Consider the following 20,189-nt stretch of genomic DNA (forward strand, 5'->3'; position numbering starts at 1 on the left):
GCACTCTGTGATCAAAGGGAGGAAAGCATGCCCGGATACTTGCTTTGCTTTCAGTTCCACCCTGCTCTCTCTGGCACTGCTACCTGTTAGAAACAGGGAGATTTCCCAGGACATGTGGCCTCTGAACAACCACGAGTTTGAAGCACTTACTCTTTTGAAGCAGAGAAATATAGATGACAAAAGGACAAGTATCACTTAGGAAAAGGAGCCACCGATATTCCAGTCGCAGAGCTCAGCGTTTTCCAGAAGGTAACAGGGCTGTGGCTTGAACCTCCTGTCCCGCTGTGGCAGCACATCTGCGGGTCGTGATGTTGCACCAGAGGCCGCAGAGCACCTTCACTCGGTGCTGCCTGAAAGCTACAGAAAGGCGGTGAAGGATATTGCAAGCGCAGCCCTAAGAACTGGAGGTGGAAGCTCTGAATGTTATTTGGTGCCTCTCAGACCAGTGCTGGTACAAACAGTGCAGCTTCAGTGCTTCAAGAGCCCCGGGCTTTGTTCACAGTCACTCCCACTGCCTCATGCAGTGCTGGGAAAGAGTCACTCCCCCCTTCTCCTCCCGTGTTCCATGCAAACGGAGAAAAAAATATCCCCCCCTTTGCAACCTGGTTGCAAAGGTTGGCTTTGGTTCATCTGCAGATGAAAGGTGTGGGGCCAGGCCTGCAGGTGAGCTACAGGATGAGAAACTGATGATTTCCAACATCTCAGCACATCAACTTCCCCGGAACTTTCAAGCACTCTAATTGAATCCTTCAGCAGACAAATACAATGAATTCAGAACTATCCGTCATTTGTGAGATCCACAACACAACTGCTAGATATGTCACCGTCACTGCAAAATAAACAAACAGCCACCCACGATTTACAAAGAACTGATAACCCGATGCGATCCACTTTGAGGAACCTGTTCAATTCACACAACAGAAGAGCCAAACACCCCCTTGCTAGTATGGGACTGGCCACTTAAAAATTGGACATTTCCAAAGCCACCGATCAAGTCAAACAGCTACGGCCACGTGACTGATAGAGCTAATGACAGAAATGACAAAGATCAGGAACAAACAACTCCAAAAAACAATCTGTAGGAAAGAACTATCTGCCGAATGCTTTTGTGAAGAGGAGAGAAAAACATGCCTTTCACCCACGGCCTGCAGACTAAGGGAGGTTTGCAAGGAAACATGAATAATGGCAAAACTGAGGCAGCTAAGACCTGCTGGCAAGTAATATGCACAGAGAAACCAAAGCGGGAAAGACATCAAATCATCTTGTTGTAGGCTTTTTAGCCTGTCCAGTGGGCTGTAAGAGGAATCTTTTTTTCCTCATATCACTGGGGTACAGGGCACGCCAAAAACACATCTCCCATCAAGCACACTTTCTGCAAAGGGCTTTGGAGACCCTCGGCAGAGAGGTGGTAGTGAAAGGCAGAGAGGCCCTGTTGAATATGGATGCCCACCTGGCTGTTGCATAAAGCTGAATATCTCCAAGGCTCCTTTGCTTCCATCGTGGAAGGTGTTCAAATACCCTATTGATGACACAAGAGCTCCCCAGCACAGAACACGCATGCCCATTTCTCAACTCAAGAGAAGGGGTCAGCCCCATGCATCTCGCAACGGTGCCAGGGACGCACCGAGATGGTGACGTGTTTGCAACCCTTCTCACCTCCCTTTCCTTGCACTCCCCTTCAAAAGTGGGTTAAACTACTCCAGCTACCTCCTTCACCAAGCACAACGCAGACACAGCCATCACAAGCCCCACAGTCACACTATACCCATGGAAGAAACCACAGAGCTTCCAAGGCTTACTGCACCCAACACAATATTTCTTGAGTTATGTTGGTCGGCATCGTGCTGTCACTCAGAATTCCCCCACGAGCTTCCTGTATCGTGGCAGCCCCTCTCCCCACTTTCCCCTCCACAAACTTCCCACCTCCAAGACATCCATTCTCTTCTCACCGTTCGGTTGCAAATCACCTGAATCAGACCAAACACAGGACCCAGGTTTTACCTAGAGACAGGAGAAGCCCCTGCCTCTATCGAAAATGTACACTTGCTCCTTTAACACCTTTATTGTTAATTGCTAAAACTACATCTTGTTCATCATCTGTTACGCCTCAAAACTGGATAGGAAAAAAAATTCAAATGAAGCAAAGTGAAAAGATTTCAGAGATGGTACAGAAGGCTCCTGAAGGAGCTGAAGAATACTCTCCGGAGACTAGGAACGCTGCGCTAACCCAACCTGAAAGAAAGATCTTAAGACAAAGAAATCTTGCCAAATTGATCCTTTAATTATAACATTAGTCGTTTCTTTCAAAGGCTTAGTGCATGAGCTGGGGGTGGGGGGCAGAAAAGACTTAACATCACCAGGATGAGTGGAAGCAATTAGGAGGAATTAAATTACTCTCTTGTTTGGTACAAGGCAGATGGATTTCACTTTTCTTGCCATCATGCTCAACTTCTTGCTCTGCCATCAGCTTCAAGAGGGCTTCTCTTCAGCACTGCATCAGACCCAAAGATCTGGCCTTTTAAGTTGGTCAGCCCTGTGGGCAGCATCGCCTTCCACACTGGACACACACAGCTCCTGAACCAGGCTGTGAATATTGGTGATTTTAGCAGCTTTTCATCCTTAAAAGGTGTGGGAAGTTCAGGGGTGTAGAGGGGAAAGGAGTCTACCAGGGCAATCAATCCTCACCAAGAAGACAAATGCAGCAATACACAGAGGAGGGCCTTATTGCAAACCTGATTTTCTTTGCAGATGCTGGAGAAGGGAAGACAGAAGAGAGTCCAGACACAACCCATCTAATCTCAGAAGCCCTGCATCAGTCCTGAACACTATACCTCTATGTACTGCTTATTTCACTCTCTCTGGTCTTCAATCTGCTTTAGGAGAAGCTAGACACAAGCCACCTTCTCACCAGGAGGGACAAAGCGAACAGGAACTCTGCAGTGCCTGGCTTGGATGAGGTCAGCCATGAGTCCTGGTCCTCACCAGATGAGGTGCTGGAGGGACCATGACTGCTTCTTCATCGTGCAGGTCACAGGCCAAGGGGACGAGCGGAACGAGAGAAGATGGGAAAGCAGCACGACGCTCCGCCAGACACACGGTGCTTGGGCACATTGCTGCTTCGGAGACGTAGCATGAACCAACAGATCCACATTGTTCCACATGAGCAAGAGAAGAGAACCTGCCGCACAAAGAAGGGAGAGGAGACCTTTGCAGGTCTCCAGCATGGGGCACATGCACCTTCTGCAATCCTCTGATTCACAACACACAGTGTGATCTCAGGACGCTGCCTGCAAAGGACAAACAGCAGCAGGGTGGAAGGAGGTCCCATCCACACTTATGCCTCCAGCAACAGGGATGGCTGTGACATAGGAACATCCCTCTGTACAACAGCAGTTCTCCCTGGGAAGAGGCACAGCTCTGCTTGTATCCTGCCCCCACTGCAGGAGGGTGCTGAATTACACCCTCCTTAGGACATGCTACAGTAGTAAGCAATACCTCATGAGATTGCTACAATCCTTCCTAATTCTCAAATCCACAGAGCACTACATGGCAGAAAACTGGCCTTTGTAGCTGATGTTACATCCCTGCTTGCTTTGACCAGCTCTCATCTGCCAAGATTACTTCAGTAGCTTTTGTAGCTTTAAAAGCTGAGCAGTTACATCTCCTTGGGCTTTATACCTGCAAAATGTTCTCAAAGTAGAACAGGGCCATTTTTTTTCTTCCTGCTTTCAATTAGAATTAATTGATCTGTAATTGTACCCACAGAGGGGAAGAGTTAATAGACACAGCAATAAATGCCAAACCTCCAGAAGAACTGGCTCTCCAGGCCCCTGCCTGGAGCGACTCCATCTCCTCTTAATAGCATTACAATACAATTCCAATGTATATGCGCGTGTGAGCATCGAGAGAGAAAACCGAGGAGCCTTGGTGTGATGGAATTCATTTCTCTTCCTCTCCCACATACTTTGTGCTTCGGAGCAGATGGATTCAGGCTGTTTACATCATGGAGGTCATGATGCTAGTTTAGCAATTGGGGAACTGACTGTTGAGAGGGAAGTGCATCGCAACCAGAGGATTACCAAACCCAGGCTCCGGCAAACTTCCGATGGTGGCAAATTAAACATGCAAACGTCCTCGTGACAGCCTCTCTGGATGCAGGACTCACCTCGGATGTTTGATTGTTTCCCTAATGAAAACAGCTGCCAGGATAAAGTAAGGGCAGAGAAGCAGCTCTGTGGCAACTTGTATGTGTGAACTTACAGAGGAAGGATGGAGATCCAAAATGGATTTCACTCTTAGTGCAGATGGTGCCATTTGCAAGCAGTGTGTGTCCAGATTTTCATTCTTCATTGCATCACATCTGTATCATACAGATGACCTTTGGTTTAGGCCAATGTACAGTAACATCTCTCTAATCCTTCAGCCAGCTGAAGTCTCAGTAAGCAACGCCGTGCTAGAGGGCACAGGGCATGGCCACCTCGGCCAGCAGTGACAAAGAGACTTCTCTCCCTACAGGCAGGTACCACCACGTAGAGGCCACCAAATCTTAGGCTGGCAAGGCGTGACTTTCTTGTGCATGGTAGGAAAGTCTAGAGAGCAGTTGACAAGGTTGCAGTAGGCCAGTAGCTGCTTTGGGGTGGTTACGAGCATCTTACGAGTGGTAGGTTGCTGCTTAGTAACACCACGTCCAGGACTCCACCAGACACGGGATAGCAGCCAAGTCCCCATCGCTTTGGGGATCTCTGCTTCCGCCGCTGCTGGAGACTAGAGCTGAAGCAGCTCTTGCAGGCCTGAGCCTTCCTCTGGGACATCCTCTGTCTCCCCATTGCTCAGGGTAAGACTCACCACGTCGTCAGAGGAACCTTCCCCCAAAGCAGTTCCGTAACCCGAAGGAAACGTTGCCTTCACGTGAAGGCGTTTCCACAGAGCTCGTCAGCAAAGTGACCTTTGTCTCCAAGCTCCTTGAAGCTGAGAGGAGTGAAAAGGGAGCACAGACGATGCAGCCAGTTCCCTGGGTTGCTCATCTAAGAGGCACAGGAATGGAAAGGTCACACTTTGGCTACTGGAGGGGAGCCAGCTACTTTCTTCTCGCACAAAAGGAGTGAGAGAACTGTTAAAAACAATAAAAGCCAAACAAGCGAAGCAAGGAAAAGAGTCATTCCCAGCGAACCTAATCTTTGCGTGTTTGCGTTCAAGGACCCGTGTTGTTTGTGGGCAGAAGCTCCCTGTGCCTCCTCGCCTCCAGCAGCCACGCTGGCTAGAGGACATCCCGCTTCCCAAGCAGCCAGGGCTGGAGGGCACCACGGACACCGGGGATCTCGGTGCACCCGCTGAAGCGCTGGGATGGCGGCCAGCTAGGAGGGCGTGCGGGGTTGGCTGCTCCGCTGCTGCCCACCCCGCTCTCCCAGGGCAGCCCCGCTCAGCCCTCGGGGAACCGAGCAGTCGTGCTTCTCCCTAGGTATCTGGCACGCCGCTAGAGCGTCTCCATTGCCAATTAGGCCAGCCACCCACTTGTATCCTTCCCCAATACAAGCCCTATCAGCAATAAACAAACACTGGAAATGCCAGCCGGCGCCTGGGAAGAGCCCGAGACAACGGCATCCGGCTGAGCAGAGCAGGGACGAGCCGCCTCGCGCAGCCCCGGCCTGGGCAGCTCCGCGTCCCGAGCCAGTCCATGGCCCTGCTGCCGGTGCGCTGCTCAGCCGGGCCTGTCCCTGGCTGCCTTGCGGGCCGGAGGGCTCTTGTCGTGCTGTGTTCCACATCCACAGGTCATTCTCAGCATCACGCCGGCACCGAAAGCCTCTCGGCGCATTCACCGCGCGTGTTGTGCCTTCAACACGGCACCAAAGGGCTCTGCCGGTCGCCTGGTCCCAAGCTTCCTAACCCTCCTTCCTGGGATGTTCGCAGGAAAGGTCCCGCGTGATGCTGACATCCAGCTGGAGTTGCTCAAATGCCCAAACTGGACACAGCCAAAGAAATGCAAAAGCCACCCAGCCCTGCACAGACGTCTCCGTAATCCATAAGGCCTTCCTCCCTGCCAGGCAGCCCAAACCCTTATGGTAGCCCGTCCCCCAGAGCCCTGGCCCTCAGCCAGGGGCCAGAACGAGGCCTGGGTTAAGTCAGTCACCAAGAGCGCCTTCCTGCTGCTCCTGAAACCACCACCGCCCTCCAGGACTCCCAGGGGCACTGGGGACAGTGACAGAGGCCAGTCCCCACCTTGATCCCTGCATCCTGAAGTATTCCTGCGCGCTCCCCCGGCTGCGCAACACGGTGCCGCGGCAGCAGCTTTGTGCGGGTTTCCCTGAGGGGCACCTGGCCGGGGGAGCCGGCCCCGCTCCAGCGCTTGGCCACTGCCAGGGACTCGAAAGGGCCACGCGCACGGCGGGCTCGTCCCCGCCGTGTCCTCCCTCGCGCGGAGCCGTTCAAGATGTGCTGATGCAACCGCGGTTCATCGCCATGGAGACGAGAAGCCTTTTTCTTTCCAAACCCAGCCCAGTGGCTTGGATTAAAATCCCTCTTTGCTGTGGGAAGAGCGGAACGGGGACAGCTGTGTTGTCCCCACATTCCCTGCCTCTCCGCGGGCATCCCAGGGACACCAAAACCTCCCTGCACAGGGTAGCGGATTCCCCTCCACCGCGGCCAGGCATAACCCTGATTTTTACACACATCCCGGCTCAGACGCGATTCTGTAACCCCCTCCACGTGGTCACCGTCAGCCGGCAGGTTCACACTGACCATTTCCTACAGGCGACCAAAACCGTGGGCTTTCCAGCAGGGTGGCTGAGCAAGAAAGCATCTTCAACAAGGGGGATAAAATACGTGACCCTTCTCACGACAGTCTCGCTTGGAAGCACAGAGACACCGGCCGCCTAGATGGAAAATGCCACTGCAGGAAGGGGAACCCACGAGCTGCAGCCCCCGCGCCCCTTCCCGTTTCCGGATTGAATCACCTGCTTACCCTGACAGCACCCCCAGGACGAGGTTGAGCACGAAGAAGGATCCAATGATGATGAGGGGGATGAAGTACAGCCAGTTCCAGGTGGCTCCTAAGGCATCATTGGTCTGGAAGGGAAAAAAGAAACGAGAGTGTGCATTACATTCGACACCAACACAACCCGGGGTTAGCGTGTCCCGAGGCAGCACATGAGCCTGGGTGCAGAAAAGAGGCTCCTTCCGCCTCGCACCAGCCGCTTTCGACTGTGTTTATCGAGGGAGACGGCCCAGCCGCGCACGGGAGCTCTGCTGCTTGGCCAAGGCCGCGAGGAGCCGGGCAGAGCTCTGACCGCAGGGCAAAGCCCGACAGCTCGGAGGGCTCCCGGCCAGCCCCGCTCGGGGCCTCCGGGCAATTACTCGCAGAGGCTTCTAATAAAGCAGCGCCCACGGGAACCTGCCCGGCGTCATGCGGCCCCGGTGCTGCGGCACAACGGGACCGTCTGGGGGAGGCAGCATCAATCTTGTGGCTTTGAGACACTCGTTTGCTCTTCAGCCCGCTTCCCGATGCGGATTACAGCCTCGTCTTCGCCTGAGTCACTGGCCCCAGTGAACCCTGGCTGGGGTCACTGCACTCGTCCCCTGCGGCACCGATTTTGGTGCATTGGTCGTCAGGGTGTCTCGGAGTCTGCAGGCGGTGCCAAGTGAGTTGCTGTGGCTGGGAAAAGCCTTCAGATCCCATCGCAGCCTCCTCCAGAGAACGGGAACAGGCTCGGGAGCTGTCCCATTGCTCCGAGGAGGCTCAAAGAGCTTCCAAAGAAATTAACAGTTTCTCTGCCCAGCAGCTAGAAGAGAGGTGACCACTCAGCAGCAGATGACAAGCAAATTCCCTGGGGTTATGGGCTAACGACACCAGCAGCCACTCCCAGGCTGCCCCTCCCCAGCTGCATGTACCAGTTTACAAGCACAGTCAACGCTTGCACGGCCTGAAACCCATATGTAAACATGTATATTTTATATATGCACGTGTATACGCACGTGTTCCCTGCTTTCACACTCAGGGCTAAAGCACGTCTGCCCAGGAAGCCCCAGGACCCGCCAAACCGGCTGCACATCCCGTTAACGCCAGCGCTCCGGCCTGCGCTCCCCGCCACGTCCAGCGGATTTCCCTGCGGGGCGGACGCGGTCTGCGGAGCGCGGCCATCGCCCTCCACGCAGCCTCCCCCGGGGGAGCCCTCTGGCAAAATCCATCGTCCCCGGGGAAGGCTTGCCCTCGAGCAGATGCTCTAACGGTTGCTCTAATTTTCATCCTAAACTTATTTGTGGCCAGGTTATACCCACTTGTTCTTTTGCCAGTATCAGTCTTTGGCTTAAAGAGCTCTTCTCCTTCCTGTTTCCCAGCCTTACATATTTATAGATATTGATCATGGCCATTCCCAGCCTTTACTTTGCTAGTCAAAGCAAGCCAGCTTTCCCCTTGTATGACAGATTCTCCCTCCCTAATTTATCCAGCAGCCGCTTCCCCGCTCCAGCTTAGGCTCCATCCACCTTCCCTGGACACTGAGGCGAGAGGCTCCGGCGCAGGCCTTGCCTCTTCCTCCAGGCCATGGCTCCTCCGCTCGAGGCCACAACCTCCGTGCCCCGGCTAGGGGAGCTGCCCAACACGCCAAGCTCCGAGACGCGACACCCGCCGCCAGCCCGAGCTGCCGGCGCCGTCTCCATGCTGCTCACTTCTTGCCAGCCTCGCAGCGCCTCTTCCACTCTCCATCTTCTCTCGTTCATTAACAGCTTCCCCTACCAAGCGCTTTACTACAGAGAGGAGCCCTGCGCTTTTCCCCTGCTTAGAAACCAGGCCTCCGATGCCAGGTTAGCCTGGCATGACCTACCTTTGGCAAACCCATGATTCATTTTCCTCTTGTGCCTTCAAAAATCTGTTCTAAAATGGCATGCGATTGAGGTCAGGCTTGCAGTCCTATTCCTGCCTGGCTTACTTTTTCCTACTCCCCCCGCTTTTAAATATAGGCATTACATTCGTTCTTCTCCAGTCAGATGGTGCCTCCCCCAACTGGAGGGAGTTGTTATAAATACTCATTACCAGACCTGCCGTGTCATGCGCCTGCTCTCACCAGCGGCTGCGGCGGCGCCGAGCCCGGCCCGGGCCGGGTGGGCACCCTGCTGCCAGCTCGGCCATGCTCACGGCCAGCACCCGGCCTTCCCCTGCATCCCCGCATGCCAAAAGCCACGGGATCGCCCGCCCCAGCCTTCAGCCTCACCTTGCTCCTGTTTGAAGGGGTGACGGACCAGGGGCTGCTCCTTGAGCACCTTGGACTTCTGGCAGCTCCCACACCCCCTCCCTCCTTCTTCAGCACTAAGATGTGGTTGTCACTCCTGAGCGACCCCTTCTTCCACACTGTTTATTCCCGGTATCCCTCCATAGGCATCGCCTCGCTCCATGGAGCCTCCTGCCGGGCTCTCTCCCCTCGCTTCAGCTTGCCATGCAGAGTGGTCAGGGTGGACAGAAACCACAGCTAATTTAATCCCCAAACCAAACGAATGCTGCAACTCCCTTAATGAAAAATACTCCTCGCTCGTGCTTCCGGACTCCTTGGCTCCCTGCGCCAGCTCCCTTTGCCAAGCTGGGACATTCGGGATGTGCCTGGCAAGGGGCTCAAGTGGCTCTGCCCTTCAGCGAAGGCCCCGGCCTTGCTGCTCGGCACGACGACGACGGGGAGGGAGCTCTGTGCACCGCTCAGCACCGCGCGCTCGGAGGAGGCAGCTGTCGGTGCCGCGGGGACCCGCGTCCTGCTCTTCCTGCTGCAATTGTGTTTTCCAAGGGCGGGAAGTGCATGGAGAGCTGCAGAAGAAGGTCTCCCTCGGGGGGCTAGAAATCTGAAGTCTAAATATATACGTAAGTGGAATGCAAAGCACAGGCTCGCAGCCCACACGCATCCTCCCTCAGGCTGCACTCGCATGGGAAACTTTAGGATTTCTTTGCCATAGGGAAGGGGGGAAAAAAACGCACAAACTCAGTCTCTCCTGCCTAAAAATAAACACAAAGCATGTTCTGCCTTTGCAGCCTCCCTTTCAGCACCGCCCCTTTCCCGGTGCTCAGAGAGAGGAATTGGGATCCTGCCGACCAAGGCAGCGCGCACCCGTGTCCTGAGAGCAGGGAAGTCTCGGAAGCGGCTGCCCTTCACTCACGCATCTATTCACTCGCTGGGGGATTCTCCAGTGTCTAGTAACAGCTCCCACTTCAGGCTTTCCCTGGAGGGTAGGGGCAAGGCGGGGAATCTTCCCCTCTTTACCCAATGCCTGTAGGAAGGGTATCCTTGAGGTCACCACAGCCAGCCCACGGTGAATTTGGCCAAGAGGCCCAAAAACCGCAGAGGAAAGAAAAGAAGGAAGATGGATGGATGGATGGATGGATGGATGGTCACCCAAGTTGCTACATCTCGAAAATGTAAAGCATCAAGGCCAAACTGCTCCACGCAGACAACACCTCCCTCTGCCCACTCCGAGCCGCAGCAGCCGCCTCCTAATGTCCTGCGCTCGGTTGGGCCCCCTGTCAAAATTCATCTGCATTAGGACAGAGCCCCTGTGATTTCTGCTTGAATCCAGACCAAACAGCGCCTAATTAGATTGGGGTAATAACACAATCATTAGCGCAACCAGCTGTCCGTGACTTGTGCAGGGAATAGGCAGCATGGCGCTGAGAGGGACAGGGCCCAAGCACACACTGAACCCGCCGTTGCGCCCTCCACGGGGCAAGGGGAAGCCTCTTCTCCTGGCACAAGGGCTGTGGGGTGCCCCGATCCAGCTTTAATCCTTTTCCTCTGCTGTCCTTTTCCTCTGCTTTTCCTCTCCCACGCTCCAGGGCTTGGGGGGAGATCAGACCTGTGGGGACAGAGGATGCAAAACCCACCGGTGTCCCCAGTATATCTCAATATACCACCAAAAAAAAAAAAAAAAAAGCCACCCCATGGCAGATTGCATGGCCTTGCTGGCCCCTCAAGACCCTGCTGCTGCCCAGGGCTGCTCTGGGCAGCACAGAAACAGATCTGCTTCTGGCCCGTAATAGCAGTAATTTCATCTCCTGCATGCAGGGCCATGCCTCAGTCCTGCCAGCGGGGCCTGGCATCCATCAGCGACCCCGGCACTCTACAAGATGTGAATGAAAATGCTTTTCTTCCCCAAATTAGGTTAATGAGGAAATGGGCGCATTTCCTCTGCAGGAGGAGGGCAGGGGGCTGGTTGCCTGCACAGGCCGGCGGTGCAAACAGGCAGCGAGAAGCCGGGAATCTCCAAAATGGGATGCTCAAAAACGCGGGCAGGCCCCAAGCGTACAGGCACAGGGAAGCAGGAGGCCGGGAACAAAAATCAATGTATTGCATTTTTGTGTTTTCCAAATGAAACATTTCCACTTTTGACTCAGAAAAAAACACACACACACACACGTTGCTAAAAGCATTATGAGAATTAAGTGTTTCAAAACTGCTCGGAATGGGCACCAATTTTCATGTTGCTGCATGGGGATGTCTCGGCTCCTCTGGGAGAGTGTCTGGGGTGGGAGAAAGGGCTGTTTGCTAAAGGCTTTAAGGCCGGATCTTCCCCCAGTCCTCGCAGACTTGTGTTATATTCAACCCATCACCAGTCCTCACCCTCCGAGGGCAGCGCGGGCTCCAGCCTGGGGTGCAGGGGAGATTTCTGCCTGTATTTCCCGCTGCCGGAGCGGCCGGGATCCGACAGGAATAGCTGCAGCGGTAATAAGATCTGCGCTCGCTAGCAAGCTGCTAAGAGCGCTGGGTGTTGATTAAATTTTCATGCCTCCCTGACAGGATTTTTTTTGTTGTTTTGTTTTAATTTAAAACACACAAGAAGGGACTACTTCTCCCCGGGCAAGTGTTCCGGCGCGAGAGCCTGGCAGCGTCCCAGGGCACGGAGGAGGGGGAAGCCGGAGGGACGGGAGCAGAGGAGCCACGACGGTGCTGCCGGAAAAACAGCTGCAAGGAAGGGGCACAGGGGAGTCCAGAGAGCAAGGAGGAGCCGTCACCCGAAGCATCCCACCCCCGTGCTGCCCTCCCTCGCGCCGGCCGCAGCGCCGCTGTTCCACGAAGGAAGCGGGAGCCGGACGCCGTCCCGCGGCAGCCGCCCGTGCGCGCACGGACAAGCAGGGCAGCCGCCGGCGCCGCCAGCCTCCCTCCTCCCTGAGGTCCCTGCACAAATCGGGTTTAATATAAATCCAGCCCAAGGAGGAGGTATCTGCTCTAACAAGAGCGAGGGGGGAAACTGCAGCAGGCAGAGGCAGCCCGAGGCACCGTGAACCTCCAGTTCCCTCGGGAAGGAATTAAAGCCTCTCGGGCTCCTAGGGATGGCAGCTGGAGAAGATACAACATGCCTCGGGTGGAGGGCTTCATTTTTGTGTTATTTTCTATCATACTGATACTTCCACATGGCACAACAGCGTTTCACGCGGGCGAGACCAGGGAAAGCAACAGGAGGGCCAAGCACATCCATGGAGCAACACACGTGGAAAACGCCACGGGGCTGACGCTGCCTCACGAGGCTCTCCCCAGGCCCCAAGAGCTGCCTTTCTACACCTGGAAAACGGGGTGAAAACGGAGCCGAAAAATCACGACGCAGCTACCCAGGGGAATAGGAGAGCAAGCGATTTGGCTGCGGGATTGCCGAGCTGTTTTCCCGCTGCTCTGCGAGGCCGCTCGCTGCAGAGCGGAGTGTCCCGGGCTCCGCCGGGGCACGGCTGCCCCTCGTCTGCGGAGAGCCAGGACGATCCGAGCGGATCCCTGGGCTGCATCCATCACCATGGAGCATCTCCTTAGTCCGGCAGGCTCCGGCCGCCCCCAGCTGCCCGGCACATTGCTGCTCTCATTCCTCTCCACATCTTTTCCACAAAGGAGTCGCAAACGCATTTTGACCCTGTCTCCAGGTGCTCCCCGAGGACATCCAGGTTTTTAACGGCCCGGAGCCTACAAAAGCAGCCAAGGCCGGCAGGCAGCCTGTGCACCAGCCCGCATAGAGGGAAGAGAGAAGGCCGAGTCACCTGCAGACCTAGGAGCCCCCGGGGGAGCCGGAGGCATCGGGAGCACATCTGCGTCCAGGGAAGGCCAGGGAGGCACAGGCAGGCAGGCAGCCCGCCTGAGCGGGAAGCGCCTAAGGGACAGTGCAGGGAAAAGCGGGAGGCAGACAGGGATGAACAGCAAAGTGAATCAGCAGCATTTTTACCAGCAAGGCCCAAATCCTCATTCAATTAAAAGCAAAGACAGGTCCCTGATACTTCCCGTTATAGGCAAGTAATAGCTGCTGCTCTGCAGAGAGGAATGGGAAAGGGAGGTACCTTACAGCCCCAGCCACCAGGAACACAGTGACAGCATCTGGCCAGCGCTGCCATAGATGCTGGGAAAATCACTGGGATACCAGGTGGGAAAGGCTTCAGCTGCCAGCTCCACACTGCTGCACAGGGGCTGCAAGGAGAGGAGGTGGCGACGGGACCCGCGCAGGGGACCCGAGTGGCACCCGCCACGGGAGCTCACGGCTCAGCTGCCTCTCCCTGCAGGGCTAAGTGCCGCCAGGCTGCTTGTCCCAGCGGTGGGGACAACGTCCGCGGAGCTAAAAATCAGCTTTTCCACACCCAACAGGCAGAGTAAATATCTGAGAATGTTTCCCCATCACAAACCACCCAATCTGCCTCCGGCAGAGCGGTGCCACCCTGCAAGTCTCCAGGCATTATGAGAACCAGGGTAGAAAAACATTCCTGGCGCAGTGACGCTGAGATCGATGCCGAAATTAGGCTGGGAACGGGACTGGGGTGGTTGTTCCTAGCCCTTAAACTAAACCCAACGAATACATCCGACCACCCGCAAAGACGCAGCGCTCTGTGGCAGCCTGCACCTCTTCCCTGGTTCCAGTATCTGGAACTTCATGGGATGCTCCCTCTGGAGCAAACCCTGTCCACGCTGCTGGAGCAGGAGGCTCGTGGCAGTCCCCGCTCACGAGGTTTCACTCTCTGCAACAGGTTGCAAAACCAGCCCGGAGATGGGGCCAGGCCGTTTGCCCAGGGGACCCAGAGAGACACGGAACAGACACCTCTGTGTCCCCCTGGCATCTCCTGCCCCAACGGGAAGGTCTGGCCCCATCTGCACCACTCCAGAAACCCAGGATTTCAAAGGTTTTCAGGGCCTGGGAATGGGGGTCCTGGCTCGTCGCTGTCCCGCGCAGCTGCCCAGCGAGCGCGGCGCCGCGTTACTCACGTTGTACAGGACTGTGGTCCACCCTTCCATGGTGATGCACTGGAAGACGGTCAACACAGCAAAGAGGATGTTGTCGAACTGCGTGATCCCATCATTGGGACCGATCCACTCCCGGCACTCGTAGCCTGGGGGGCAACCCTGCACCCCGCATGGATGAGGGGGGTCCAGCTCTTCTAGTTCACCTGCGAGCAGAGAGCCAAAGGGCACGGAGCTAAGGGAGAAGCAGGAGATAGAGGATTCCCGAATGCAACGGGTTTGGGACACAGAGGGAGGCCTCCATTAGGACTAGCCCTGGGAGTCGACGTGAGGGAAGAGATTGCTAAACCCTGAACAAAAGCAGGGTCATGCACTAGTACTTGAATCGCCAGGGCAACGCACAGACAGAGCTGGCCCGTCTGCCCCGCAGCTCCCGGGTGCAGCGCGGGAGCGGGGATCATGTCCTCACCGGAATTGTTGGTGTAGCAGGCCCGGTGCAGCTTCCCGCTGTAGAACTCCAGGCCGATGATGGCAAACATCAGAATTGCGAAGAAGAGCAGCAAGCCGATCTGCAGGAGAGGCACCATGGCCTTCATGATGGACTTCAGCACGATCTGCAGGCCTGGAAGGCAGAGGAGACCGCGCAGCTCAGCGAGGTGCTGCACCCCCGTCCATCCCACCCGGGCTGGACAGACGGTAGCCCCGGAGGAGGAGGAGAGGGGACAGGCCCAGCACTGGAGGGGGTCTCTGTACAGCTGAGGACCAGGGAGGAAAACATGGTCCCAAGGGAAGCAGAGCGGCCTGGGCACGGAGCAGGGCTCCGGGGAGCGATGATTTCTGGATGTGCCTCTGACTCAGCAGGGCCCTAATGAAGTCCTCCCTGCTGTGCCCTGGCTTCCCCCCCATGCTTCTCTTGTGAACAAGAGCTCATGGAGCAGGAGCCACCATCTGCGCCGCGCTACCGAGGCCCACGGCACTGCCGGGGCGCTGCCGGGCTCCACGTCCTCCCAGCCTGCTCCAGACGCCCTCCCGGGACCCGCTGGCTGCGTGGGACCTCCGAGGGACAGAGCGAGAGCCACAGTCCTGCCACCATCCCCCAGCAGCGTAAGCCAGGAGACCCACACGTGCCCAGCAATCTGCACCTCAGGGCAGGCTTTTTCTTCCAAGGAACCTTAATTCTCACCAGTTCTTCCACCACGGAGCACTTCCCAATGGGAGTAGCATCAAATTGGGTTGGACAAACATCTCCTGAACAGCAACTGGTGAAAGGGGCCAGGCTGGGACATCTCTTGGCAGCAAAGGAGGGGACACCTTCCCCGCAGGATTTCTCTGCTCCTAGAGGAGCTTTTGCTGGGGCTGCTTCTGGCCCTGCTTGCTGGGAAGAGCTAGTGAGGAGCTGCTGTGTCAGCAGCACAAAGCCACGAAGTTTCCCTGCCCAGGGCCCTGGGCTGGACCCCTCACAGCACCCAAATGCCGGGGAATTTCCACAGAAGATTTGCCTGCCTGCTTCCGCAGTAGATCACAGCTCGCTTCCTAGGACCATTTCGGAGCCTTCTGGAATAAATCCCACAACATTTCCAGAACCTAATAAAGCTGGTGCTGCCCTTGATCTCTGCCACTTACAATTCCAGCCCTCTCTGCAGGGCTGCGGCTCAGTACAGGGCTCCATGAAGATTGTGAGAAAGCTCTGAGCATCCAGCAGAGCATTTTTCACATGCCAGCCAAACCGGCCGGATTCAGTGGCCCATGTTCCTCTCTCTCTCCTCCTCTCTGCCAACGAGTTAGGGATCCATCATAGCGCCTGTTCAGTGCCCAAGGAGGGAAGGAAGGGAGGATCAGAGATACCAGCAGCCTAGTTTCTTTATTTATCCCCATTCCTGCAGATGAAAACTTGCAAAAACTAGATCTCCCCTGAATAAACCTCAGTCCTTAAAGGATCCACCCACTGCCTTCTGGCCAGGGAGCCGAACCAGTGCGCGGGTCCTGCCGATCTGCAGCTCCCCACGGCGCGCTGGCAGAGCGCGCTGCGCCTCGGGCCGGCTGGCAATGCCGCGCGGGGACACCCAACGCTCCCACACTGCGTGGAAACCTCCTGCCATTGAGTTTGCTGAAGGGACTGCTGCGAGGGTCGCGTGTGACATCTGCCCCGACCCGGTTGTGATCAGGAAGGTTCATCCTCCCCCGCTTCCACGATTCTCATTCTATGCCCCAGGTGGTACAAGGACTACTCCAAACCTGAAGGACGCTGGAAGGGGATGGGAAGAAGCCGGCAGGAGGGCGAAGAGCATCCGACTTACTGGGAATGCCCGAGACGAGCTTCAGAGGTCGGAGCACGCGCACAGCCCGCAGGGTCCGCAGGTCCACGTGCGTGTTGAAGTGCGTCCCAGCCGTGGCGAGGATGCTGCACCGGACACGGAGAGAGCAGAGTCACCGCGGGGTCCCGCTCCACGCACCGGGGTGCCCTTGGAGCCCCCCCTCGGGGAGCTCGGAGAATAAGCCGCGAACCTCCTATGCATTAAAAAATATATAGTAATGAAAGTTTGATGACCTTGGGAGACAGCCAGCAGGCAAAAGGAGGACCCCAGAGGTTTTCTTTTAAAACACAGCGATTTTTAAGCTAACCGCTGGAAAACAAATTGGGGGAAGAGAGGAGCCAGTGCGGCCTTTGAGTGCTGCAGGGGAGGTATCAGAGGGTGCCCGAGGGGACGCTGGATGCTGCTCCAGGGCCGGGCAGAGCGGCGCAGCACGGATGTGGAGCGCGGATCCTCCCCCTCCTCGGCTCAGCTCGCCTGCACTGGCACCCCGGGAGCGCTGGTGGCAGCTCTGTCCCCAAGCGCTGGCGCTGCCGGGAGGCAGGAGAGAAGCAGGAGGGTCGCAAGGAGGGAGCAAAGCAGGGAGCAGCAGGAGGAAGAGGAGATGGGGAGCGGGACGGCGGCAACCTCAGGGCTGCTTGCGGCAAGCCAAAAAGCGACGGAAATTGGGTCATTGTTCCACTAATTCCCCTAATTACAGGCCAGAGCAGCTCTCAGGCGAGCGGCACAATTAGTGCTCATTCCTCCTCCTCTCCCGGAGGTGCAGCGGGTACCAACGTGCCCCTCCAGCAGCACGAGGCCAATTTCCTAGGATACCCCGGCAGCAGAAACCCTCTCCCATCGGCAAAACGGCTTCTTGCAACTTGCGCTCACGTTCTCCCCCTTTCTGCCTCCCCCAGTTGAAGGCACTGCCTGGGAAGCAGGATTGGGGGAACGGAGCTGGCGTGGAAGGAAAGATGGGACTTTGCTCTCTCGCCCTTCCTGCTGCAGGTCGACCTCAGGCAGAGGGGCACCCATCGCATCCATCCCAGCCTCCGGCACAAGGCCTGGGCTGGGCACGGAGCCACCAGGGCTGCTACCAACATGGCCATGAGAGCTACGGCCTCTGCTGACCCCCGGCCTCACCGGGGCGCAGGGGCACGGCCACCGCGCGACTCCGAGGAACAGCGTGAACGCTCCAAGCGCGCTCCGGACTTCAGCGCTTCGCTGCGTGTTAACCCCAGAGCTGGGGCTCCTTTGCACAGCGCGACCCACATGGCACCGTGCGACCCAGTTCTGGTCTCCCGGGCAGGACCTAATTTGTTTAACGCTTCGCTCTTCGCTTCCTGCACGTCAAATTGCTCAGGGAAAGACCTGGTTCCAAAGTCACACGGGAAAGAGTCTCCCTGGAGTACTTCCCAGCCCTGCTTTCTCCCCTAAAAATTAAATATTTGCCGTGGAGGGAAGAGGCATTTTTAAAGGCTTGGTCAACTATCACAAATAAATAAACCAAAGAGGAATTAGAAATGGGCATTAGAACAAGAAGTGCAAAAAACAGCTTGAGGCGACGGGAAAAGAGCACCAGGACTAAACTCCACTTAAAAAGGTTAACTCCTCCGTGTCGGGATGCGAGGCTGCGGGGCGGCAGGAGCATCTCCTCTTCATGTTATTTACTAAGGTTTCCTATTCCTCCTTGTGAAGCATCGTTGAGAGTTGGGATTCGGGATGTGACAGCCCTTCCAACCGGGCAGCAACCCCTGCACCCCTAGAGCAATTTAAATCCTATCAAACACTTCCAAAATCCATGTCTGATGGGCTAATAATTATTCTCTATTTTTAGGCAAAGACCTAAACTAAAATTACATCTCACTATCCAAGTTATCTAAAAAAGCTGGCGGATTGGGCTATAAAAATCCCAATGATCTCATGCTTTTCATCACATGTACCGGAGGAAAAAGAAAGAAAGAAAGAAAGAAAGAGTGAAGGCGTTTTTATAGGTCACACCAGCAAAGGGGTTAGTTCTACTTCTGGAGGGGAAAGGCAGAAGGCAGCTCAGGTAGAAGAGAGCAGAGAGGGCCTACTGGAAGGATGTAAATGAGAGAGCAGGTAGGATGGGAAATATATCCCAATCCCGCAAGGCGCAGTTGAACAGTGGGCAATCGCAGGCAGACAAAACTGCGCTTTGGAAAAGGACTGGTGCTCTGTGTTTGCAACCAGGACGGTTATTTTATTTTATTTATTTACAGCATCTTGAGTGACTGCTGAGCTCCCCTCAGTGCCTGCTTTCAGGGATGGATGCCAGGCAAGGGCTGCCCTTCTGCTCAGGGTCTGCACCTATGGATTGCTCTTTCCTTGCGGGACTCAGGGAGTGATGTGCCCATAATAAACTAAATAAATAAACTGTCCCATTTGGGCAGTCCCAGGGCGTCCTCAGCCCTTTGCTTTTGCACATCGCAGCGAGTCGTCCCTGCGGGAGGCGGCTCAGGGAGCAGAGGGCATCGGCCGAGACGGACTCGGCTCAGCTCAGATCTGGGGCAGGGAGGGCGCCGGCGGCACGGTGAGTACGCTAATACTTATAATTAAGTGGAAAGGCCCCTCAAGGCCTGCACTGCCACCTGACTTCAGGAGGGCGACAAATTCGTAATTAATAGGCCGGTCAAACAACTCGCACAGTAAGTTACCTGATGAGCACGCCCCTTCCTTCCCGCTTCTCGGCCAGCAAACGGCTCCTGCTCCCCGTAGACATCTTCGTGACGGGCAGTATTTGCCCGAGGCACAGGGCAGCCCCCCAGGAGCGTGGCCGGGCTCGGCCGTTTCTGTTCCGGCAGCCCCAGCGCTCTGAGAGCCTCCGGGTACAGGAGGGATGGGGCAGCCGGGGGTCCCAGAGGACACCCCCTGCCCACGGGACGTTCCTGCCCTGGAGGCTGCCGGAGGCCAGGGACGCCGGGCAGCTCCGAGTCCTGCCCTCGGCACACTTCGGAGCAACCTCAAAGCTCTCGCCATCGTCACCTCCTTTTTTTATTATTTTTCCATGCGTTTTCTAGGTTTCGGGGCCGTGACACAAGCGAATTGCGGTGCCCGCAGGCGCGGCGGGAGGGAGCAGCCCGCAGCCCTGTGGGGCCCCGCGGGCGCCGGGGCGGCCGAGCAAACACTTCTCTGGGCTCCGTCCCCGCCGCGCCGCCCTTGGGACGAGGCGCCCTCTCGGGCACAGGCCACAGGAATCATTCACCCGGCCTGGGGATCACTTATCCATCCCAGTGAAAGACCAAGCACTTGGCTGGCGGTTCTGGAAGGAAAGAGCTGGGAATGGCGAGGGGAAGATGGGAGACACGGTGTCAGAGATGGGCTCCGCAACACCCAGCCGGGATGGACGGTGACTGCGCCTTGCTCGGGTGCTCACCGAGCTGCACGTTTCCCTGGAAGGAAGAGGCAGGGCCAGGCCAGCTCAGCACTCTGCAGCTTGGAACCGTCCCCAGCCGCTTGGAAAACGCTGCTGGCTTCCATGGTGGAAAACGCAGGTGTCAGCGCTGGGGGTAGAGGCTGCTCCGGGGACCTGGTGGACGTGCACACACAGCCCCGTCCTCGGGCACCCGGCAGCATTTCAACCCTCCTCCCATCTCTCCCATTACTTTATTGTCGCTGTAATTCCCAGCAAAGAGCCAGCACAGCACTATCGCACGCAGGCATTCGAGGGCACGCGGCATCCTCCCACCTGGACATCTCTGCA

At 56.4% G+C, this 20,189-nt stretch overlaps 1 protein-coding gene across 2 annotated transcripts in view; it reads right to left on the bottom strand.

The window, feature by feature from the left end:
- Positions 1-20,189, bottom strand: part of CACNA1E (calcium voltage-gated channel subunit alpha1 E) — a 94,376-nt gene that overhangs the window by 52,147 nt on the left and 22,040 nt on the right. For both annotated transcript variants that reach the window (XM_088524851.1, XM_088524852.1), the window contains exons 5-8: positions 16,469-16,572; positions 14,641-14,793; positions 14,196-14,377; positions 6,959-7,062 (exon numbers count right to left, since the gene is read on the bottom strand). In XM_088524851.1, the coding sequence (XP_088380977.1) occupies positions 6,959-7,062; positions 14,196-14,377; positions 14,641-14,793; positions 16,469-16,572 (543 nt within the window). The remainder of the gene's footprint in view (positions 1-6,958; positions 7,063-14,195; positions 14,378-14,640; positions 14,794-16,468; positions 16,573-20,189) is intronic.

This window comes from Tinamus guttatus, unplaced genomic scaffold (assembly GCF_059628265.1).
Source record: "Tinamus guttatus ecotype Peru unplaced genomic scaffold, ASM5962826v1 Tinamus_guttatus_pri_ptg000215l, whole genome shotgun sequence".
NCBI classification, from domain to species: Eukaryota; Metazoa; Chordata; class Aves; order Tinamiformes; family Tinamidae; genus Tinamus; species Tinamus guttatus.